General features: G+C 44.0%; 1 protein-coding gene across 1 annotated transcript in view; it reads right to left on the minus strand.

Moving 5' to 3' along the window:
* Nucleotides 1-896: 896 nt before the first annotated feature.
* IRS2 (insulin receptor substrate 2) overlaps nucleotides 897-25,472 on the minus strand; it is a 30,332-nt gene continuing 5,756 nt past the window's right edge. Inside the window, exon 2 of the mRNA XM_082366218.1 lies at nucleotides 897-3,364. Within this exon, the coding sequence (XP_082222344.1) occupies nucleotides 3,360-3,364 (5 nt within the window). The 3' untranslated portion in view covers nucleotides 897-3,359. The remainder of the gene's footprint in view (nucleotides 3,365-25,472) is intronic.

The raw sequence follows: 25,472 nt of genomic DNA on the forward strand, positions 1-25,472 counted from the left end.
CTAAAGTAGCAGATTTCAGGGATTTTAAACCCTGCAGATCATGCCTTCTTCCCGGTGCCTAACAGGAGCCCCCAGGAACAATCAGTCTGGGCACCCACGGGCCGCACGTCACCGACAAGTTCCCAGATGCCACACAATGCACGCCAGTCTTGTGACTTAAACTCCATCGTTTAAAAATCACCTTTTCCCCATCGCTCTGATTTTATTTGTTCAAAAGAGACGACACCCATGTTATTGCATTACTATAATGCCCAGGTAAAGCGCAGGTACAGAAAAACGATTTCTAACAAGGAGGTGAAACCATCCTTGATGAAAACCAACAGACACCATTTTCGTATCTTCCGCCTCCTGAATTGCACCTCTTGGCTCTGCTGACTTGACTGCCACATGCTCTGGATGTTATCTGTCCCACGCCTGTGTCTCGGGAGCAGGATGGCAGCAAGCACACGGGCACAGGTTCCGGGGCTGTGCTTCTGCGTCCGAGTCCTGGTTCTGCTGCTAATGAGCTCTGTGCCCTCCGGCAGGTCCTTTAACCATTTTGTGCCTCAGTCTCCTCATCTACAAAATGGGATGATTGCCACCACCGAAGGGTGTGAGGGATGATGAAGGAATGAGTACCTGTACAGCACTGAGAACAGCATCCAGCACACAGGCAATGATTCTACGTTTGGTGAAGTGAATAAAATATTTTTTTTTTTATTAACACATCGACTTTTCATAAATGTTGTGATGTGTGGGGTATTTTCTGGTTTCCAGAATACAAATATTAAATGAAGAGGTCACACGGTCACAAAGCGTTTTTAAAGAACCAAATTATTTACTTAATGACTACAAACACCAGAAGAGTGGCTTGATGTCAAATTCATTATCCACACAGGAAAAAGCATTCTCCAGGCTTTCTTCATTTCATAAATAATGTATTTTATTGTATTGCATATGGCTATTAAGGAGAGCATCCATGATCATTACAGACTAAATACAATGCACTAGTCTAGTTCCATTGAGTCTGGTTTCCAGCAGTGCCATATAGGCCCTTATATACAGCAAGGACAGTGGAAGACAGCAAGAGAAGGTCAGTCTTTTGTCATATCACAATAGCAAGAAATATATTTAACATCTTGATCTCCAGAAACAATACGTACCCCAAAAGAAAACACTGTTTAATAACTGTTAAAGTTTATATAGCAAAAAATATTTTAAATTTAAGGTAAGTCAGGCAAAATGTACAAAGACCCAATATACATTGTGAAGTTTTAACAAACATAACATTTATACATTTTGGTTCCATTCTGTAAACTAAATTAAAAATGTAAATATTGCATATGCCTTTTTTTTTTTGAAATGTACAGGATAGAAGAAAATTTAGTATATTATCAACTTTTTACTTCGCTTGTTTAAAGTTGCAGGAGGAACATGAACCATGGGAAGGGTGGCAGGACCACGCGAAGGATGGGGAGCTACTTAAATACGAGTCAGACACTGCAATCAGCAGCGCCCATGTTCAGTCCTATCTACGGGGGGTGGGGGGTGGTTTCCATAGCAACTCCATCCATCCTGAGTCCCGAAACTAAACCAAAACTTTAGGACATTCTATACATTTCAATAAAGTCTCTCTATATTACACACTGAAAATGACCATCAAACTAACATTGTATAGTTTATGCACTGTTGTGCTGTGTGATTCTCTAGAAAAGTGAAACTTGGAAAATGCTCAGGGCGATCACTTTACATTCAACTTTGTCTTGCGGTACAATCCTCTGTTCTAAAAGGTCAGCATGGCAGGAGAAAGACTTTTGCATTGCGATTAAATATATGTTTAAGACATTGAATTTTTTGGTCTTCCTCTAGAAAAGCCTCATTTTATGAATGCATTATTCTATAGTGATATCTATCTATATATTTATATATATTTTTCTCCCCCCCCCCCAACAACAACAAAAAAAAAACCCAACTCGTATCTCCAATGAATTCGTGTAACATCTACAGGACTCTCAAAGAGGCACTGGGGACCCAGCCACGGGAGGGAGACTCTAGAGCTCCCCCAAGGTGTCAAGGCAGCAGAGAGATGACGTGACATCCTGCAGGTCAAGGGCAGCAGTTTTCCCTGACACCCGCGATAACTGCCACCACACTGATATTTTCAGCACACTGAAAACATGTAAAATAGGGGTAGCCTTGTCGGGAATTTTTTTCACAAGTGACATGTACTGTAAGATTGTTTTTCTTCTTCTTTGTCTATTAATAACACAGGGGCCAGAATGCCTCTTTTATCAGTTCCTTTCCTTTTTTTTTTTTTTTTTTTGTGTCTGTGTGTGTGTGTGGTGTTGTTGTTCAGGCCAGCCTCATTGCCAGACACGATATCATCATAGTAAAGATAATACATTTTAAAAGAAATCTGCCAAACCCTTGACCAGTCTTGAACCGCTAGCATGCCTACGTGAATTTTTGGTTAGAGAAATGCAAGCTCAAGATTAAGGATAGCAGAGACGTTTGAGCTTGTACATAGGATCAAAGGCGTTTGCAATTTGAAGTACCTACATAAACATCTACAGAGAGAAGATTAAACAAGTCTGTTAAAGGTAAAAAGAGATACTCACCCCCTTCCCAGACCCTGCCCCTCCCACCCGCCATCCCCCAATACAGTTGATGGTTTTCCAAAGTAGGTTGCTTCAGTTACATATAATAATTATTATTTATCCATCCATCTTCAAAGTCCAATCTCCAATTTCATCTCCGTTGGGAAACGTCAGTCCCACACTGGGCTCTGTCTGTGAGTAAACACGCAGGTACCTGGGTTGGAATCTGGCAAGCAGCTGTGTACCGGGCCTGTTTGATAAGGCAGGTGACCGCGCTGGGGACCCAGGGCAGAGGTACCCAGGGGTCCTGCCGGCCCCTGACCACGCCGATCTGGCTTCACCTGGAACTGAGGTAGGACGGTGGTAGTTTTGAGAGGATGCCAGTAAATACCAGATTTTACCACTTTAATGCGAATTGGTAGAATCTCCTAGCATGCCGAGGGATATATCTGCTTTGCCAAAATGAAAGTTAAGGAGAAATTAAGACACTGGCCACAACGGAAAAGGCCGATGAAAACGTCCAATTTTCTTGTGAATCACTCCTTCCGCTAATTTTGTCGAAAAACAAAACACAACACAACCAGCACAAGGATGAATGCCCCCCTGTGGGAACGAGGGATAGAGAGGTGGTTCCACGTCTAATCCAGATGCGTCCACACACGGTAATCGCTCAGATTCAAAAGGAAATTGTGAGCAGCTTCAGATTTAAAAAAAATGCGGAGCATCTTCTTTTCGTGTTTTTCTCTGATGTGTGTCGTCACGGGGATAAAGCCAGACAGATCTTCACTCTGAAAGAGGAAGGAAAGAAGTCAGCGGGACTGCTGGGCTCACAGAGCCATCCTATTGCGGGAGACAAGGTCCCTCTTAACCCACCTTTACCATCTGTGTCACTTTCAGGCAATGATCCACTTTGGGAAGCAAACTTTTACTCATTCCGTTTTCCAGAGACAAGTGCAATGGGTAAACTCCCCTTCGGTTTCCCCAGAAGCAGGGCGACTGGGTTTACAGTGAGTTGTGAGATCCGTAAAGTGAGGTTCACATTTTCAATGCAAGAAAACCATTCACGATTCTACCCTTGGGAGAGAGGCTGAGCGACCTGGCAACGGCCCCTTAAATGCCCAGGTCTCAGTTCTGCGTGTGGACAGAGTGGGGAGAAACCACTGCCTTCCTCACAGGGCTGCGGAGAGGATGAAAACCACGCCACGTGTCACCGTGTGTTCTCAGCTACACGGATAATGCAAATGGGGGTCACGGTAAGAAAGTGGGAGAAGGAATACGTTCACACTTCTGCCCTCGGAAAACTCTTCTCACTGGGTGCTCTATCCTGTTGCTGAAACGACCCAAGATTCAAAAATAAGCCCCCGTTACACACCCCCTTCCTCTGCCCTTGGGCAGAGCCAGGAGGACCCTCAACAGCTTCAACTGCTCCCCTCCTTCTGGGCTGGAAGATCAAACCTCCCTAACTTTTTCCCAGTCCCCAGTGTTTTCAGCATATTTTTACTGGATGTGTTTGTCCCTTTAGAGGACACACCAACTGGAGAGCCTGACATTTCACAGCACACTGCCTTTTTTTTCCTTTTAAACCTCTTGGCTTTTAAACAAAAATGCCAAGTTGTTCATCACTCCCCATGCTGGTGACTACTCGGTCACATGCGTGCCCGGTGGGTCACGCCCCACCGTAAACACCACAGTGTCTTCCTTTGCAGCTGTAGTTCCTTAACCTGCACCTCTGAATATTCCTCTAAAATCACTCAGAATTCTGTGCTCGGCTCTCACCACACTCCTGGATTTGCTTTTTTTGCGTGTCTACTTCTTTTCTGTTCATCCTGAGTTCAGAGGACTAATCCCAGCAGGAGAGAAATTTCCAGTATCCCACAGCCAAGCGTGAGCACCTGCCAGGCAGTACCCAAACAAGAGCCTGTGTAGACACGTGCTGTCTACACACAACGTAAACGCTGTAGCTTTTCATGACTTTCTCCAAAGTTCCCTACAATGTGACATTTTGAGGCAGTGCCACTTTATTATTTTTCAAAAAGCTTACGTCCTTTAAGAAATTTAACAATAAACTGTTCAGCACATGAAACTTAATGGAGAACAGGGTCCCAAAGTTCCTCCGAAGGGAAAATGTGTCTACAGCTATTTTATTCACTATTGTGATTTCTGGTCCTAAGAGACTCCGGTGACAGCCTGAAGGTTCGTGTCCCTTAAATACAGGCATTTGCTAAAATCCACCTGCACCTGACTCTCACCCTAAATGAGTCTGCATTTTGTCACTCAGGCCCTGACTGTGAGAAGAATCTGACGGCCCCCCTAGAGGTAGTACTACCCTGTGGGTCCACTTTCAGAAGGTTTCTATTCAGAGTTCACTGTATTTTTACACTAACGATTAGCTAAATGTACCTAATTGTCTCCTGTTAACGCTAAAACCCCATTACCTTGAAAACAGCTAAGCAAGTAAATTCTTTAATCCCTCAAACTCAAACACACAGAGTTAATTATTGCTGAAAAACTTACATTCCTTTACTGCAAACTCACAGGGCCATGGACATTTTTGCTCTGTTTTTAAGGATGCTTTATTGCTATGAAATAACTATCATTAGACCGTCATGAGCTCTAATCAAGTTGAACGTGTAACTACATTTTTTTGAAGTACAAACAACACAATTGTCAAAACCTTAATTTCTAAGCATTAGCATTGTGAAAGGAAAGAGCTGCTAAGAAGCAAGGAAATAATTCATGCATTTTTTCACACAATGACCTTTCAACATTATTTCCAATTCTGCTCCGGTGCAGGGCCTCTGTGAGGCACATGGGAGAATGATGAGGAAGAGAATGGGAGGAGTCACATGACAGCTGTTTTCTGGGCAGGGAAGGAAGCAACTCTTTCAAAGGTGCGCTGCCCTCTGCAAACGCCTGCTTGTGAAGGATGCCCGACTGCAGTTACCAGCAAAGGGAGAAGAAAGCTCTTCCAAGGGCACAAGAGAGAGTCAGGCTGTCGGCCACCCAGTGATGCAACTCGATGTGGGGACAGTAAGGAACGTGGTTTCCTAAGACGCTGAGCCGTGGGCCGGGCAGCCCCAGGCTTCCACGGAAGGGAAGGGCCAGGGATGTGGTCCCACACGTGGCCAGGGAGAGCCACGGATGACTGGGGAGGGAGGCTGACCACACACGCGCGTGCACGCGCACTCACACACACAGGTGCCATCACAGGGAGAGGGATTCGTTCACGGCACGTGGGAAGGACGTGAGCAGCCTTAGGCCAAGGAGACCAGAAAGAGGACGGCCAGCAGCTCAGAGACAGACGTCTGGGCGAGAGCTGTGCGGTGCTTCAAACACATATCTAAGTGTATAGATGTGCCCTGGAGCCAACATATCGACCCAACGTGGATGCAATCTGTCTCCTACTGGGTCAGATAACAGTGGCCTTGCACGGACGCCTCAAGGCAGAGTGCCTCCGCACGGCCCCGGAAACTTCAGTCCATGCCACCCAAGTCACCTGCCACTGAAACCTCTGGCATTCACCCCCAGCTCACGGGGAGATCCTCCCGCACGCACCCCAGCAAGAATCCTGACCTAGCGTCATCAGGAGGGGACCACTCGGGGAAGGTGCCTGGGATACAGGGCTCAAGGGCGCCAAGCAAGCAGGCTCTCTGAGGCCAGGCGAGCAGCCAGCCAGCAAAGCCAGGCCAGCCAGCCATGAACCGCCTCTCACTGCTGTCACTCCATCCTGCATCCCGCATCCCGGGAAGAAGGGGATGGAGGCAGGAGCGGGGGCCTAGGAATGTGAGCCTACTTTTGCCTTTTATTTAGTTACTTTTCAAGTAAGTTAAATTACCCCTCCCCCTGAAAATTAGTCTGGTTCAGCCAACTAGAAAAAAAAAATCTTCCAACACTACTAGCCCATCACCCTCAACTGTTAAATATGTATGCTTCGTAACGACGAGATTCCAGCAAAATTTTATTTATTTTATGACCTGTGGTAATTCTACTAGAGGCAAAGAACCAATGATTAATTTCACAGTTCCTCCACAGTGAATATCATTAAGATGGGAGACATTCTCTGAACTGTGAGGGTACAGGGGCGACACAAAGAAGAAATAAAGGCCAGAAACACGTGTTGCTGGTGAACACAGTTACAGAGTAACATACACCAGTTCTGAATCTGTTCCTAGACGAAATGCTTCAAAAATAATTTAAATTTATTGATACACATTGCATTTGTGGTATAATTACACACTGTACTGTCTGTAGCTTAGACACTGCTTCGTAAAGAAGCTCATTCATGGAAAGCATCAATCTAGAGTTACTTGATTAAAAGAAGAAAAAAACCTTTCAGCACAAAGATCGACGTTGTTCCATATGGCATGTCAATCCTCTTCCTTTTCGCTCTGCGACAAACGACAGATGACGCTCATATGAGGGGTGCAGTCCCTTATGCAGTTATCGTAACTCCCTGGGGACCAGCGCTAATTCCGCCCTTTCCCTTCCATTTAAAAGACCAATCAGAATGCAAACGAGCACAGGTGTTGTCAGCAAAGGCCCCACCTCCAATTTGCTCTATTTTACAAAAAAAAAAAAGGAAAGAAAGAAAAAGAAAACAATCGCTGAAAAACTCTGTCCTTGAGACCAGTGGGGAAGCTCCCTAGCCACGGAAGGCTCGGACGTCAGAACACGGCCACATCACACCACCGCCGAGCTGGCCTCCAAGATTGCAAACACTTCAGTGGAAAATGCAGGGAGCATCGGGTCAAGAAGGTTTTAGAAATAAATCGGGTAAATGTGCTCTGGCAAATAAACTCAAGCAGCATTCTGGGAGCATGTTCTGACTCACGGCTCTTTTTTTTAACGATTTCTTATGATTATTTGGGTTTGGATGTAGACAGAGTCACGTGGGGCTCCATGGCACATCAGGAGGAAACGGGGCCTCGTCTCATGGGCCTTTGGTGAGCAGCAATGGACAAAACAGACAGCAAACCCATGGAGCAGGTGCAGATGACAATATTTTCAGGCAGATCTGAATGAGAAGCAGTGCAGACACTTATTTGCATGACAAAAATGAAACATTATACTTCCTAAGATTAAAATTTATATTGCTAGTAGCAACTATGATTGAAAAAAAAAATAAACCCTCTGGCGAGCCCAAACATGTCCTTCAGGTCCATTGAGACTTTTTATGTTAAAACACAGAATGACGGGAGAAAATAAACTTTTCTGTTACATGAGAAATTCCTAGAAAAGTCAACCTGATAATTCAGTATCTCCTCACTTTACTAGAAGCAAAAACACTCTTAGAATATACAAAAAAAAAAAAGTAAGGTTGGGTGTGATAACAAACAAGCCAGGGATTCTAAGAAAAACGGTTACTTGAACTTTGCAAGTGGAAAAAAAAAATAACTTAAAAGGAAAATATGGAAGCACAGGGTCCCCAGGACAAACGGGCTCAGTAAGTGAGTGACTTCACCAACCCGACTTGTGAAAGATTTAGAAGCTTCTTGGAGTTGAGCTCGTCATTTCCACTGACAATTAAAATCATTTCATCCTGAATGCTTGTTATTAAAGACATTTCCCAGCATCAAGTTGCAACTTGATGTTAATGACACAACGTGAAACAGGATGAGACAACCAAGTTTTCAGGTGAGGCTGGGGTTAATGAAAGGCTTCTCTCCTTCTTTAGCTCTTGTTTAATCCTTCACATAAGACCTTGTCTTAATCACCAAAGACTAGAGCAATCAGGTGTCCTAGACTGTTACCGCACTTCAAATTTCCCCCCATTGTCCAAGTTTCACCCACAGCAACCAGCAGAAACTTTATAGTGAATAGCCTACACCAACTTTATGTCGTAATACTTAAGTATTCATTCCTTTTCTGTTTGTTATTGAAAAGCCTGGTGTGTGGATCCTATAAGCTACCCTTTTACGGCAAGAGTTTTCTAGCATCATCGGAGAAATATTATCATGCCCTAACGCAAACACCCGAGAGGCAAAAATGTCCCTAAATTGCTGGTGAACCCTTCTCTTAAATTATGAAACATTAGACCTTTTCTAAGTAAAAACCAGATGAGGGAGCCTCGGTGACTTGCCCGCTGCTTTGGAGCTGATCAGCAGGAAAAGCGGATCCTTAACTTCTCCCAGAACTTTCCTCACTGCTGCACTGGGGGCCGACAATGCAGCCCCCATTTTTGCAAATAAAAGACGGGAGGACTCGGGAAGGAGTGAGAGGAGGTCTGGAACTTCCATTTGGGTCCTGGAGTTTAAACCTTTACAAGGTACCATCAGCTGTTTATAAACTCCCCAAAGACACCGAACCCTGCAAACTGTGCGTTTCTGCTTCGTGCACCTATCTCTCCTGCTGGTCAAGGGGCTGGACCACCTCGGTCCCCAGCATACAGCACATGCCTGTTAGGTCCTGCACGAAGCTCTGACGAGCTAACCAGAAATAAAAACCCATGTGGTTTATGCCATTTCTCATAGGCAGAAAAGCAGAATAAAATCTTCTAAAGGAGCACAGAACTTTAGGACTGTCTGAGGCCCAGGAGAAAAGAAAACCTTTGTCATCTCACATGAGAGTGGCCTTCTAAGAGAAAGGTCAGCAAAGTACGGCCAAATCGGGTCCTTGCCTGTTTCTGGAAATAAAGTTTTATTGGAACACAGCCACGTTCACTCATTTGGACACGGCTGTGTCTCACTTTAACAGTGGAGCTGAGTGATGGTGGCAGAGACATTGTGTCCCAGGACACGAGGAAGACAAGGAGGGGAAAGAAGGGTAAATTTGTGAAAGTTACAACATATATTTCCATCTGCGTGTTACACCTGGAGACTAATTGATACCCGCTCTGAAAATTATCGGCAGGCTTACGTGCTTCAGAGATGCAATCCCATTGACTTAAAAGCCTGCTATCCTGTTACAGACCCTACTGAGAAGGAGGAAGCAAGTCATAAAATCATTTATGAAGCTAGCACACACTTTAGGAATTAGTTTTCCTTACTCTTCCATTTGATATTCCACGCATAATACCACAGTACCGAATAAAACTGATTATTACTAAATATATCCTATAGTACTACTCCTTCAACTTGAACATAAATAAAGTTATATATGTTAGATCTGCAATTCAGAAAGGGCCCAAATCTCTCCTCTTGCTTGAGTCATTTGAGAATGTGACTATAAGCATTATGTTCCTACCCTCTGAAACAATATTTGGACCAAGTGATGGAACTTGCATTAAAATTGCAAATATCCTATGAACGGTGTAATTCTCCCTCAGGTGTATATTTTTGTACACTATAAAAATGTTTATATTGTGTCTATCTGAGGTTCTCAAGCCTAAATATTATAGTTTTGCTATAAATTTAAGGGAATGTAGAATAACAGTTTGTTCAAAATATATCCATCCCCAAATATCCTGTTATGTATCATTTCAAATGAACCATACTTTCCTTCGAATATTTAAATACTTAAGAGTTGCTACTGGGTTTTCTTCGTTTTATAATTTGATACCTTTTTTGTTTTTATTATTGAAACTGAAATAAGCATTTTCTGGAAGTCTGAAATTATGCCAACTATAACTCAAATCACCTCTAGAATATCACTAATAGGAAACGTACTTATGAGTATAGTTAAAAAGGTTCCTCCAGGAATCTGAAATTTACTCTGGTTTATACATAATGATAATGCAATAATTTGGAAATGTATTGAAAACGGGATTTGTGAAGTGCTTGTCTGTTATTACAGAAAAAAAAAGAAAAAAGAAAGGATTAGAAAAAACGGGGGGAAACATATTGTGACCCACCGCCTGCCCAGCCAGTGACCTGAGCTGCCTTGCTGGGCACAGACCCACAGGGCCTGAGCAGCCTCAACCTCCAGACTGCGAGTAAATTCTCTCCCATGGATGCCACCTCCCTAATACGGATGCCAGAGTCCTGGCTCGGGGGAAAGAACACACCTTGTGCAGACGGGCACCTGGCCTTTACATTGAGATGCAGGATCTCCCAGCAAAGAGGAGGCCGAGGGCCGTGTCCTTTGCCCTGGCACAGGTGGACACCCATTCCTACCACCGGCCACCTCAGGAGCCTTCCTGGGAGCTCAGGAAGGACTCAGGGCAACCGTCCCCACGGCTCAAGGACATGCGAGTGTGGAGAGCCGCTGGCCTCACCAGAGTCGGGGTCCCCAGGCCCAGCAGGCAGCACCCACCAGGATGTTCCCTGTTAGGAAAATGGGGACATTATTCTTCTGCCCTAGATTTCTCCCTGGGCATGGGGAAACTACCAAAAGAGATTTTATGCATACAATATATAACTCAGTAGTACAAACAGAAAATATATATATACATACACACACATTGTTTTTTCTACAAACAGTGAAGCATGTGGTGCTGGCAGGATGTGCACCTTGGGGCCCATCCTTCTGCCTTCTTCCCGCACCTTTCAATGATGTACACGTGTAACCACACGCTGTGCTGTGAATGACAAAGCCCTAGGCCGGGCAGCCCTGCGCACTGGGAATCTCTGAGCACACCCATCTGCCATCACGGCTTCTCCTCCATTCAAAACTGCACCCATGAATGACATCACCAGCAATTGCAACTTCAAGCAGTAAGTAAACAAACCATGAATGCACAAACACGAGGGCGAAGAGCTCTCGGAAAAAAATGAATAAACTTGTTTTCATTGGCTAGAAGCAGAACAGAAGCAGAATTGTTTTTTGGGGGGGGGTAACTCAGAGCCATTTAAAGCTAACAGTTCTCAGACGCTGCCCAGAGCACCCTGCCTGGGGGCTTTCTGCACGCCTCGTGCACGGGCCGCGCGTGTCTCTGCATCACCGAAGAACGCACACACCCCTCTCCGTATGCACGGCCCGCGAGCAAGATGCCGGAAGCCGGCGGGGCCCCAACTAGGCGGGGCCACGGGGCACAGGACCTCTATCCTCTCGGGGGTCACACGCGGCCGTGCCCCAAAATGCAGAGAGACATTTAAATTCCTCTGTAAATTCCTCTGTGGCCGATGAGAGCGATTTACATCCAAATGGAGTGCCCCTGATTGAAATTTCAGGAATGAAAAGTGGAACGTGAGAAGTTACAGACCATCTTTATCAAGTGCATTTGCTAAAAAATAAGGTAAGACAGCAGCAGCCGACAGCCACGCCTTCCCAGGGAAGCGGGGCCAGGGGGACCCAGGCCCCGGTGCCCCAGGCTGCAGACCACCCCCAGCTTCCCCGGCAGGCAGTGCCCGGGCCAGCCAGGTGAAGCCGCCCTGCACACTCGTTCAGCCCAAATGCTGAAACATTTTTAATGTCCTTCACAACTTGAGCCTCAGCTGGGGATGCCTGCTGAAGAGAACTTGTGCAGACTTGTCAGAGCCTAACCTAGACATTGTACTTGCTCATTCGCTGGGAGGGACCCTGCACACCAGGGGCCTCGGACCCGGGACTTTCAAAGTGCCGTCGGGAGATCCGCAGAAGCCTGTGGTTGGAAACTTTGGCCCCCAGCCCCTCCTGGAGGGCCCAGGGCCACCAGCTGTCAGACACGGAGCAGGGAGGTGCCTGTCGCTGCCCCCAGGTGGGAAGCCTTCATGCCCGGGGCTGGAGGGCACCGAGTCCCGTCCAGACGGTGACACACAGGGGGACGCTGCTGGGACACCCCTGATCACAAACCCGTCCCATCCTTCCCTCGTCTCCAGGGAGAAGGCAGAGGGCAGGACCAAAATACCCAGCAACACAAAGACAGCTTCCTAAACTGCTGAAGGCTTGGAAAGGTGGGAAACGATCCACTGGGTGTAAAGACAGCATTTCTTACTGATTGACATGAAAACCTTCCCAGGCTCCAAAAGCTGGGCAGGGTTTCTCTACGACTTTTAAGAATGGATTTAAAGAAGACATGCCTTCCCAACCACATCTTTAGGAATCAAAAACACCAACTCCAGACTGAGCAGACGACCACTTGATAGACCACAATGACGCCCAATACATCACACACACAGGCCCCTCCCCTCCAGAGGAGCACCACACAGACGGGGATGTCCTGTCCGGAGAGATCATTTCCGCCTTTTCACATTTAGCAGCTTTATGATTTTGGGACACTCGGTCTATATGAATTAACATAAAACAACTTATTTTCTCCATTCTCCTTAGAGGGCAGCTGGCCGTTTTGCAAAATCTACTCGTTGTATCAAACTGACCATGAATGGGGCATAGGCTTCAAAGTGACCTAAACAGCGAGTGAAGAAGCAGAGTAAACTAGCCCATTCATTGTAACTTTTACTATATTTACAAATTGGTTGTTTCAGTATGCTCACATAAAGAAATATTAATATTTAGCCATTGTCATTCTTTGGAGATAAGCTTGAATTGGATCCTTATTTGACAGTATTAGTATTTTTTGGATTATGTGGGGGGTTTTTTTGGGCAGGAGAGGGCAAGTGCTATTCACTAGTATTTTTGTCATTGATTTTATTCTCTTTCAACAACCAAAAACTTGAGGGAAACAATTGTAAAACTCAAGTGAAAGAATCAAGTCTAATTCTAAAGTATGAGTGTACAGTATTTCTATGATTTTATTACTTATAATAAAAAGATTTGGAATGTGTAAAAAAAAAATTGGTTGTTTCAATATGCTCACATAAAGAAATACTAATATTTAGCCATTGTCATTCTTTGGAGATAAGCTTGAATTGGATCCTTATTTGACTTGCCCATACTTCACACATTTTGCACAGATCTGACAAGACTACGCGAGAATCAAGTTATTTACAAGTCTACGCTAGCAATCTGCTTGTAGGGCGAGGGTGGCAGACACAGAGGGGGAAGCACAGCGCCCCGGCCATGTGTCCCCGCTGAGACCTTGGGTGTTGGTCACAAACCTCCCCCCAACGCGAACACGCAGCCTCCCGCCATCCGCCCCTTCCTGCCCTGATTCCTTGCACATCAAATTCTGAAGAATGACTTTAAGAGACCCACGAGCATAAGCGTGTTTCCTAAAATATACACTGGACAGAGAAAATGCAAATTTCACACTTCCCGTCTGGACAAAGTAATAGCAACCCCTATGGGAAGGAATAACTACTAATACAGTCGAAATAAATAATTAGGATGAGATCGTCATTTTTCTCTTGTTCGAATGGATGAGCTTCTTTAAGACACTTGACGCAGGCCATCCCTTCTTTACGTATCTCAGAAAAATTAAGTAAAACCGAGCCTACGTTCTAAACGTAGACCTAAACCCATGTCAAGTCCTTAAAGTGACATAAGCTACAAATAGCCACAAAATCCACGTACTAAGGGTGCGGTTTCTCCACAGACAGGCTAGAAGGAGGGGAGGGTCTTTATACCACACGCGGTACTAGCTTTTCTGGACGCCTTACACCCCTTAACTCCAAGCTCACCCCCATCGGTGCTTTCACGTTGAGGCCCAATCTCCATGAAATACATGGAATAATGACTTTTCTATCATTTTAGTTTCCCAATCAGCTGAAGAAGGAAATCAATTTGTTGCAGAGCCTGAATTTTGGGCTCCTTACGGGCAAGCACACAGTGCGGATGGATGCCCTGGGGAGGGGGAGTTGGGAGTAACTGACCCAGGTTTTCAAAGGAAGCCACTGGGGGTGCTGAGACGACACAGCACCAGGCGGCAGCGAGCGGACCAGAGCATCGTTCCCTACAGCCCGGCAGAAGCTCCCCTGAGGTCCACTGCTAGACCCCTTCACCCTCGGGTGGTTCCTTTAAAAAATACGGGTAAGAGCAAGAACGTTCCCTCCTTGGAGGTTCTGAGGATGAAACACCACCTAAACATGTTATAAGGTGCTTTACAAATACGTCTGTGTAACTGAGCATGTAATTCCACGACTAAACACTTGTGCTTTGATGGCACTGTTTATCTTGTGACAATTTCCCTCTGCCTTCCCCAGTGCAATGACATCTCAGCATCTTCCTTCCCCCCAGAAACTTTTAGGTCTTTTCACCTTTTATATAATATTTTTGAGAAAGAAAGTCAGGAGTTGACATATACCACACTAAGTGAAAAAAGATGCTATGGCGAAATGATATGAAAAGTTTTTAAACACTGCACATGCTGTTCCAAAGAAACTGTATTTTCCGTCTTCGCTGTTGAACATGAACAAAGTCTTTACAGTGGTTGACCGGGCTCTACACGTCACGGTTCATTGTTAGCTCCTTCTCATCACCTACTACTCTCTCCCTGCTCCCTCTTGGTCAGCTACACGGGTCTCCTTCTGATCCTGGGACACACCAGCAACTTTCTGCCCCAGGGCCTTTGCACAGTTAGTCATTCCCTTTGCTCATACGGACTCTCCCCCTAAATACCTACAGGACTTGCTTCCTCTCCACCTTCTCCCTCTCTCTTCCCTGCTTTGTTTTCTGGAGCACTTGTTACCACCTACACCACTTCATGCTCCGAACACATGTCAACATTACATTTATTTCCTTGGTTTCAAAGGTAGGCTTGAAGATTCGGTACTTTTGGTTTTGGGTTGTTTGTTTTTTTAGCTTGGAAGCCAAACCTCTTTCTTTCTAGCCTGCACTGTAATATTTTTCAAATGGGTGAAATAGTTTTCAAGTATGCAACATGTCACAATTAGCATCTCTGTAATGAAAAGATAAGAAAATGTAACCATTTGGTTAAGTCTGAAAGCTGAAGGAAGATCTAACCTTTCCCGCCTCTGTGTCTCCTGCCCCACAGGTCACCTTTCTATCCTCCCAAGGAGCCCTTAAGGCAAGTTCCTGTCATTTCTTTGTTGGCTTTTTCGGGGAAAAACAGATAAAACACACACTTTTTAAAAAGGCTCAGAGCTGCCTGCACATGGTTTCAGGGGTGTCTTAAGAAAACAGAGCTCTACTAGGAAATTAGTAGGACGTCTGAAAATTAAGCAATTTTGAAGCCTACACTATAAATAGAACTGTGATCACATGACATGTCTGTGGATCATTTATGAGGGAAAAAACTAACCAAAATCGAAATGCTGACTTCTCACGGACGGGCAGCAGGCCCAGAACACATCTTACGTGTGAGTTTCCTCAGCTTTGCAGCTACGGATGCGCAGGGAAAGGTGAGGAGAGCAGGGCTGAGTTCTCGGGAAGCTTCCCATCGCACAGACCACAGGTGAGCATTCTTCTTCAGCAAGAGCTGAGGGTGAGCGGGGAAGACTCAGAAGGAACGGGAAAGGGAGTCCACTAACCTAGTGAAGCTTCTGGAATCCGAAGCCTAACAGCAAAGACAGCGCACACAGAGAAATACTGGGAGTTCTGAGGCGAGGCTACCCAGAGCTCAGAGAGGCTGACAGCTCGCAGCCGGGGCCCAGCAAGATCAAACCTGTGGTTTCTCAGAGAAGAAAACGGTGTGGAAATTCCACTTCATTGGATGGACCCCAAGTGTCTGTGGGGGGGCTGGGGGCACTGCACGTTTGAGTGGCTCCACCAGACTTTTCCAGCAAGGACACCTGCGGTCCCAGCAGGGACAGCCTATCCTGTGTCTTTGGCCAAGAACGGCTCAAGAATAAATTCAAAGATGAATTCTGAACATTCCAGCCGAACAGCACGGACTCCAGACTCGTGAAGATGCATGCTTATCACCCAGAGTTATTCTAGGAACTGAGTTAAACGCTCCACGCCGGGGAAACTTGGGTATTTTACTGCAGTGCTTATTTCATTGAGAACTAAGTCTACTCATAAACCAGCAGTACTCACAAGCTACACTGCAAATAACAGTAAGAAGTAAAACGGAATTGGGCTTCCCTGGTGGCGCAGTGGTCGAGAGTCTGCCTGCCAATGCAGGGGACACGGGTTCGAGCCCTGGTCTGGGAAGATCCCACATGCTGCGGAGCAACTGGGCCCGTGAGCCACAGCTACTGAGCCTGCGCGTCTGGAGCCTGTGCTCCGCAACAAGAGAGGCCGCAATAGTGAGAGGCCCGCGCACCGCGATGAAGAGTGGCCCCCACTTGCCGCAACTGGAGAAAGCCCTCGCACAGAAACGAAGACCCAACACAGCCATAAATAAATAAATAAATAAATACTTAAAAAAAAAAAAAACGGAATTAAGACCTGTCCGTGCTACCGCATCTTTACAATTTTTATTATGACCCTCAGCACCAAGTTGTCATTCTATCAATATTTGGAAGGTACTGTAAACTTTCAACTTGAAAAGAAAATGTTCATTTCAAAAATTTGTCAAAATAAATAAAATCGAAAGAATGTTTCAAAATCATGAATGTTTGTATTTATAGAAGTGGGTCAATATTTCATATCGATTATTTCCACACCGTTCATTATTAAAAGTTTAAATTTTTTTTGTTTATTCAACCAGTTAAAGTGAGTTTTCTGAAACTGACTGAGATAAATGTCCACTCCTGGCTTTATAATATTCTAGAGAAAGAAGAAATACAGATTTTGCAGTTTTGCAACTAAGATATTTTGCGAAAACGCACCTAAGTATTTTCAGCTGAACTGTGCGTTTCTTAAAAGTCTAATTGGTGAAGTAAGAAGAGTTCTTTGTATTAGTGTCACCAAACTTATTTGATAAAGTATTTGTTTAAAAAATTTGATCTAAATATAACTGGAAGAGCTTATGAGTAGCTCATGCACGTGTTTTCTGTTTCATTTGCATAATTACCAAAAGTATTATTTTAGGTCCCTTTCACGCTGGAAAACACTTTTTAAATTACCTGCATCATATAAGAATAAAACACAAGCAGGACACCACCACAAATCACAGTAGCAAATTCTCTTTTAAAAAACTGCATCCAGGCTGTGGTATAAGAAACTGACCACTTTCCCCTTCTAGACATTCTTGTTGCCGAGTAGTTCAGGAGCTCTGGCTGTACGTGCATCTCTGATTTTCAAACAAAATCAATGTGCACAACAACCTCAAGTCCATGCCCTGTTTAATCCTGCTTACTGCCTGGAGTTTCTAAAGTACTATATGCACAGTTTTTAAACCTAGTAAGAACGTCCTGGCCTGTTTCCAAAACTTCTCCCCCACCTCACAATTCCCTCCATCCATCTGTCCATCCGTCTAGCCATCCATCCATTCACCCACCCACCTCGGGCTCCGGAAGCCCTACAGGAAGAAAGAAGCAGGGGACCACAGGGGGCCTGAGCTGGGCCTGGCAGGGCAGAAAACGGCTGTGTCACTCACATGATGGGTTGGGGCGGCTTCTACGACAGACCTGGGGATCCACGGGCATCAGATGGTCACTGACCTCAGCCTCTATTTTCAGTTGCTTTCCATCACCAGCACGGGGCCGGGCAGCCAGAGGTCCGTCCCCGGTCCTCCGAGGAAGACAAGTTTTCACAGAAGGGATCCAGACCTCATCCAGGGAAAGACTACCGGGTTTATTTACAAACACTCCTCATATAGCATATCAGCATCTTTATTTCCGTCGCTTTCCACCTAACTGGGTAAGTGCTCCACAGAGCCAACGCCCCAAGACAGGGTCCTGTGAACTTTGCTTTCTTCTTATCCTGAGAAGCAGTTTCATCACTCCATTCATTCCTGATAGGGGGACAAGCATTCCCATTTTGTTATCCTGCGCCGCTGGCCGACAGCGATGCCGGGTGGATTACTGGCGCGCGTGGCTTCTCATGGCAGGCGTGTGGCCCTGAGGCCGCCGTCTGCTACGAAGGGAGTGCCCTCTCTGCGGATGCTGGAGAGGCTGGCAGCTCGTGTAAACACAGCCCTGAACCATTCCCCATAGCACAAGGCTATAGATTTCCCGACCACGTTTTTTCAAACATGGATAGCTGTTGTGTGAACTGTTATGTCTGTTTGTCTTCTTTTATGCCTTTCAAAGGGGGGTTAGAATCACATCTTAGGAAGGCAGTGCCTTCTGAAAAACCATTTCTCATCCCATAACAATGAAGTTACAAGTTTTTTCTCGGAAAAAAATAAAAGATCTTAAAAACAAGAAGGGCACTGGTGAGATAATCCACTCCCCAGAAGATCACCACCTAGCAACCACTGATTATTCATGGGTCCTTAGGCAAATTCTAAAATTGTTCGTTTTCAAATAGACTCATGATCAAATAGAGTGATGACTCATCATGAAACAGTTTCTTAGGAAACTGCTAATGACCTTATTCATAATGACGAGTATAGGATATTTCACTTAGAGAAGAAATGCATCTTAAGGACCCCTCAAGGAATGACTGAAAACACAGCCCCATTAGATGTCAGATCAGTGGCCCAGGATGACCCACTGATAAAGAAAAAGGACTTACCTTTTCCCAGATCATAGAGGCCTTTCTATTTGAATTATCCCAAGAATTTTCTTTCTTCCTCTTCTCTTTTGTTTTGTTTTTGTTTTTTAACACAAGTAAGCATATGATCTTTAATGCTTGCCAGGGCTTCACCCTTCCGCCACATCGGAAAACACTGCCCACATGGGCATCAGTAGCCTATTTCTCTAACTTACAGCATTCTTCCTTATTCAAGTGTCTGCTTTTCTCTAGTTCTGTCCACCAGCATACCTTGTAGTATATGCATGAAGCAATTTCCTGCAAGGCTCCAAAATAAAAAGACAAATAGCACTTCTACAAACAATAAATCATTCTAGAGGGAACAGGCCATATCCTAGGAGAAAGGTATTCATCTCCACACAAAGACCCACAGAGACAGAGCAAACCCTATTCTTTCCTGATAATATTTACAAACATCTCTACCCACTAATTAAATCAGTGACCTTGGAAAAGACGCCCGACCTCCCTCAGCCTCTGTTTTCACAACCTTAAAATGAGTTACATTAGAAGGATGGTTCTCAACTCCTCTCCCTCAAAACGACCTTGTATTTTTTTTTCCGTCACCACTCTGTGTGGAGAGAGTTTTCAAGTATTTGGTGTTGCAGGGGGTGGTATCTTATCAAGTACAATATACAGTTTGCTTTACTAAAACAAAGACAGCTGGAGGAATATAAGTTTTCCAACTCTGCAGACCACTGGAAGTCCAGGAAGAGAGCCTGGGAACCCCCAGAAGAGACGACCAACCAACATTTTGATTCAGCTCTAAAATTCACCAACATCACGAGAGCTTTGAAAACAACGTCGAATCCTGAACTCTTCAAACTGGCAGGTGTGGAAACCAGTTTGAAAAATGAGGGGGACTTCCCTGGTGGTCCAGTGGTTGAGATTTTGCCTTCCAATGCAGGGGGTGCGGGTACGATTCCTGGTCAGGGAGCTAAGATCCCACATGCCTCGCGGCGGGGCCAAAAAACCAACACATAAAACAGAAGCAATATAGTAACAAATTCAATGAAGACTTTAAAAATGGTCCATATCAAAAAAAACAGAAACAAAAAAAAGAGGGAGCTTTCTGAAACTAACATAACCTTGTAAATCAACTGTACAATAAAAATTTAAAAATAAAATAAAATAAATTTTTAAAAAATGAGGGAGCTTTCCTTTATTGTCCAGTCTTCCTGCTTAGCTCTCCCCATCTTACTGTGAATGAATAACGCGTGGAAGAAAAGAGAGGGAAATTAAGTAACTGCCACCAAGTGAAATAAAAACCCAACTGTTAACTTGAAAGCTGCCTAAGGCCGATCTACAATAAAATCCCAAGGTCACTATTGTATATGAGCTTCCAAAGTAGACAGTGTGTAGGACTTGGATAAAATGGGATATAAAATAAAGAGCACTGGTAAAACAGCATCTTCGTGTGGTTCAACCCACCACTACCCTTTTCTGTCTCAGGGATTCCCGGGCAAGTCACTGGGACCCTCTAAGCTGCACGTTCCTCGTTCCAAAAATGGAGATCCAGGCGGCCCTCCTATGACACAGGGCTTTTGGAGTATTACGTGAGACTTTATGTATGAAAATGTCTTAACGCTATAAAGTGAAAAAAAAAATACTTTTTGGATTTTAAACACTTCTTTTGATTGAAAGGGGAGAGGGGCATGCAATTATCTTTCAATACTGATCAGAATAATGGTTACGTTTCCATCATCTCATCAACTTTAGTAGCATTCTTTCAAAATCATTCATGTCCACCAAGTTGTGGGGATTGTTAGTTACACTTATAATTTGGAGGCAAAAGATGGGTGGATTTAAGTAACTACTTTTGAATTTGCATAGAGAAAGCACTATGTTGCATTCATAACCATTAAAGATTATGCACTGATTCTATGCAAAAGTGTAAGTCATTCTTGATCTATACATATGGATTTTAAGGTAATCATTAAAATCACTAATATAACGAACTCTATCATAACACCTATTTTTTTCACGTTGGAAAGATTGTAATTTAGTACTATACCCTAATAACTCACTCAAGCAGTTGTACTAAGAATACCATATGGATAGATTAAAGTAACAGTAAAACTATAGTTATACTTAAGGTTATAAAGTTTTAACACGATCAGAGAACACATTATTATTCAGTATTGGAGCTTCAATTATGAACATAATATCCACATCCAGCCTCTTGGAGCACAAGTGGATGAGATATTATGAAACTACACACATGTACACACACACACACATCACCCCAAAATAGTAATTATTTATTTCCCCCAAATTTGGTACTCTTTAAAATTGATACTAAAAAGCCCAGTATTTACAAAATGCTGTACATGTAATCATTCATCTTCAAGGTATATTATGGATCACAATATTTGACCAAATATTCCAAATTTCAGTAAAAGCACCTAAGCAAATCTCGTCTCTGGACATAAATATCACGTATGGCATAAGAAAACTGGGCCAAGTCTGAAGACACTTTTGCCTGATCAACTTTTACAAAGTCTCTGGACAGGTAAAAGCAACTTGATACAAATTTAGTATTTCCTAGTCCAATAGAAAAGACATCCTGGGCTGCCAACTTAACCATTGTATCATTTGTAAAAGTGCAGCCTGTAAGTCTTAACCCAATTCCATCTCAGCAGAATGCAATGAATTCAGTTCTGATGCAATGAATTTCAATTAAATGAGACGGCCAAGCACAGAAGTATCTTGTATTATTCGCACCCACAGAGCAAAATGCTAGTGTCCAACATAGACTCCAGCTCTCTCTATTCACACTTTCTTCTGTGCCCGTTATTTCAGTGCACAGTTAATGTTAAGTCTCTGCAGCCATCTAGAAAGAAATGGAATAATCAGGAGCAATTATCAGCCTCAGCATTTCCTCGGTCTTGAGTGATGACTTCACCAGTTCTCTTCAGAAAAAATCTACCACTGAACTCTGTCTACAACAATCGACCTTGAGTGATTCAGAATAATCTCTGCCACCTTGAAGAATACGTTCAAACTAATGAAATTAACACAGAAAGAATCTTCCCATTGAAATGTGGCTATTCTCATAAAACCTACCACCTCATCGATAACATGTTTATAACCGCTGATCTTGGAGGTTCAGAAAATTCCGTTTGGCGGATGAGAATGCCAGCATTCAAAGGCCTTGCCCAACTTGTACGGAAACATGCATTCTGCTCATGTCTGCAGTAGATAAAGTCTGCAGAGAATTCACCTATTACAGGCGCCCCAAGTGAAGACCGGGTTGTGGGGAAGGGCACGGAGGTCCCCTCCCCTCCAAGCTTCCCCAACTTGGTGTACTTGGCAAAGCAGATAAAGGAGTCAAGGTACATTTTCCCTTAAGTTTCTGAGGTGAAATGGGAACACCTGATTCTGTGCTACCCAAAAAAACAAAACAAAAAACCCTCTCCACTTGCCAAATCTGATACCAAAAGTTAACCGGCTCCTGGGACTCAGCTTCTACAGAAAACGCATTAGTGGGAATTTTAACAGAAAACCCATTATCCCTGTGCTGGTCCTGAAACTTTCGCAAGTTCTTTTCAGAACGAGATTCATTTTAATACTAAGAGTTCTAAAGAAAATAAAGCATTAATTACCTATGAAAATGCCTCTTCTGGGGGTTAGTGGGCCTGTGGAAGAACAAAAGAATCAAACGCTGGAGGTTTTCCTACCCAGTTTGACAACCAGACAAATCCAAACAGGGCAGGAGTGATCACCCTCATTAAATCAACCCTGAAGAGTGAAGCCCCAGGCCAAACAATGGCCAATTCAGCAACTAAAAGTTTAAGGGTTCTGTTTTTCTCATAAGGCATCCCATATTAAAAGCAACACTGTCAATTTTAAAAAGCCTATATTCCGGTTACACGTTTTCATCTTGACACTATCTCTTATAACCACGTGGTAAAAAAGGTCATTAGAAAGTACGGTCCTGATACAGTTTCAGGATCAGAACGCTCTTTTCCTTAATTGTTGTTTTACTATGTAATTTAAAACACTACTTCATGACAATTGATAATTATCTATGAAAAGAAAAATCTCAAGTGAAACAAAGAGGGGAAAAAACAATGGTTCTTGGAGACTGGAGTAAAACCAGCCACCGAAACAGAAAAGGCCTGAATTTCTTAGGAAGGTACCGGCTCCACGTTCAGACAACTATAAGCATCCTGGGTTTTGTTTTTAATTTAAGAAAACCCGTTTACGAAAGTGTCTTTCCTGTACACGCTCATGGTTTCAAGGTAGGAAACATCAGTAGCATGGCTGGATTTATTAACACGTTTCTTTAGAGGAGCTGAACCGCTCCGGATGTTGACAACCTCCTGGGCCTCCCAGGGGCCCTGAGCACAGGAGGAGAGGGTTGTTAAGGACCCCATTCTACAGACAGAGAAAGTGAGAAAGAGAGATTAAATGGCTTTCCTCTCTCGCACATTGACTCACGAAGAACAGCAACTAGACACCTGGTTTCCTGATTCCTGGGTTAATGTTCCACACACCCTGCTTCCTTCTCCGAAGTACTATTTTGGTAAAGGTTTCTCTTTCAATAAAGGAACTAGAACAAGTCATGTGACTTTCATTCAGGAAAGCCTGTGTGTGTTTTCATTAGCACCTTAGTTGTCTGTTCCTGGGAACGGGGTGGGAACAGGGCACGGATTACCTTATTATGACAAGAGCTAGCCAACCAAAGCGGAAAAGCATGCACGACAGGAAAAATAAAGCGTGTGTGGTTTGTCAAGTCATCTCCTTGGAGTTCTAAAAATATTCAAGTCCCTTGCTTTAAGACTTCAACAGACAATACTTTTAAACATAAATTGTGACTGTGTTGTCCCTTCAGAAACAATTGCGTTGCTCTCTCATCCCTTGATTCTTTCACTGTGGGAGGTGAATAAACAGTCCTTTTATGGAACAAATTTAAATACAGATGCTTTTGGGGTAATTCTTATCTAATCTACCTTGTACCTACACATAAACCAATTTTAGAACAAAAACCCCAGCAAAGAGGAATAGTAAAATAACACAGTTTATGGTATACACCGATCTATAACCCTAACAACCAAATATATAAAGTTCACTTTAAAGAGCGGTGTTAAAGCACAGTAAGTTCAGTAGCATACTTTCAGTTCCCAAACAATACTCTAAAGATTGGTTATATTTTTTCCCATACACACCCACAAAACACAGGGTAGGTAACCTTCTCCCTGCTCCCAAGTAAGATGAATAGTTTAGAGCTAAATTTGCATCTGCTCTGCAGGACCTACAAATACATACACACACATCTGTGTCAATCTAAGGCGTACTAACTTTTTAATTGGCTCCACCATTGAAACCCCACCGCCATCCCCAATGCTATTGGAAACAACCATCAAACACTGCTGGAACCTTACCTCTTTGTCACCACTTCTCCCAATACCAAACGCTACCCCCAAGGGACCCCGAATGGTCCCACTTCAGCGTAACTCGTGAAGTTTTTCCACGCGGAACCCAAGGAGCTGGATGTGGAAACACGGCCACTTCCGAGAGTCAGGGCAGCAAACCCAATGACTCAGGAAGTTCATTTTCCATTTTATCTTCAAAGAAATGCTTTGCAAGTCTTCCTTCCATAAATCATGCTCTCAAAGAACACTTATCTCCTGTGAACTTTTTATTTATGGGCATCACAAACAAATGTCTACGCGTAAACGTGAGTTCAGTAAAAGTGGATGTTCATTCTGGGTTTCTCGACGGTCCCTTTCTGGCTCCACAAAACGCAATTTAGTTTCCTCGTTAATTAAGATGAGATGCTCGTCTTCCCTAGCCTAAGGTTCTCTGTGCTCAAATTAGTTTACTAGAAATCCATTTAGCATGTAGTCCTTTTTTCAAAAACAAAATGTGGTTTGGGCACAATGGGTCAATTGTAGTTATCCATTTTGCTTAAAAATAGTCTTTTTTCCTTCTTAAGAGAGTGTTTACGTTAACGCCCACAGAGACTCTGGACAACCAGCAATCCAAAGCCATCTCTCATCTTGTTCAGCCACCGCCGAACATACAAACTGCTGTTTTGATTTCAGAATCCTGAATCCTATAGGTTGTAAGGAATTTTATACTGGTGGGAAATCTGAAACAAAACAGGCCAAATCAGGCCTCTCATAAACTTATCTCTTGCGGTTTAACATTTTCCCTCATCTGAAAAGGGCATTATATTAGACGTGAATCACGTTTCTCAAAGTATCTACTTTATCGGAAAGGCCTTGAATCCTTCCAGGCCTGGAGGTGCACACTCCAGCTCATTCGCCCCGTGACTGCAAGAAACCCCTCCCAGGGCCCTCCTCAATCCAGTCCAGGTTTTTCCCGCCTACTCCACCAGCAGCAGTAAGAGGTGTTGTGTTCTCAGGCTGTTTTTCTGATTAGAATCAGATTTCAGCAAAATGTACTTTCGTGTTCACGATGGCCTATACCCATTCCTGTGCGTACGGATTTCTCCTCCACTCAAGTCTAGTTACGCTGGTGTGTTTATCTGGTCTGCGTCTTGGACGGCAGCTAATCATCCTTCAAGTCCCAGACACACGAGCAATTTTTCAGATGCACCTGTAGGGCTCAAGTTAACTCCAAGCAAAGTGACCTTCCGCTGAGCGCCATCGTTTATGGGACACGTCCTGACAACTTCCAGTGGGCTTCATC

Source organism: Balaenoptera borealis (genome assembly GCF_965194805.1).
Source record: "Balaenoptera borealis genome assembly, chromosome: 18".
Lineage (NCBI taxonomy): Eukaryota > Metazoa > Chordata > Mammalia > Artiodactyla > Balaenopteridae > Balaenoptera > Balaenoptera borealis.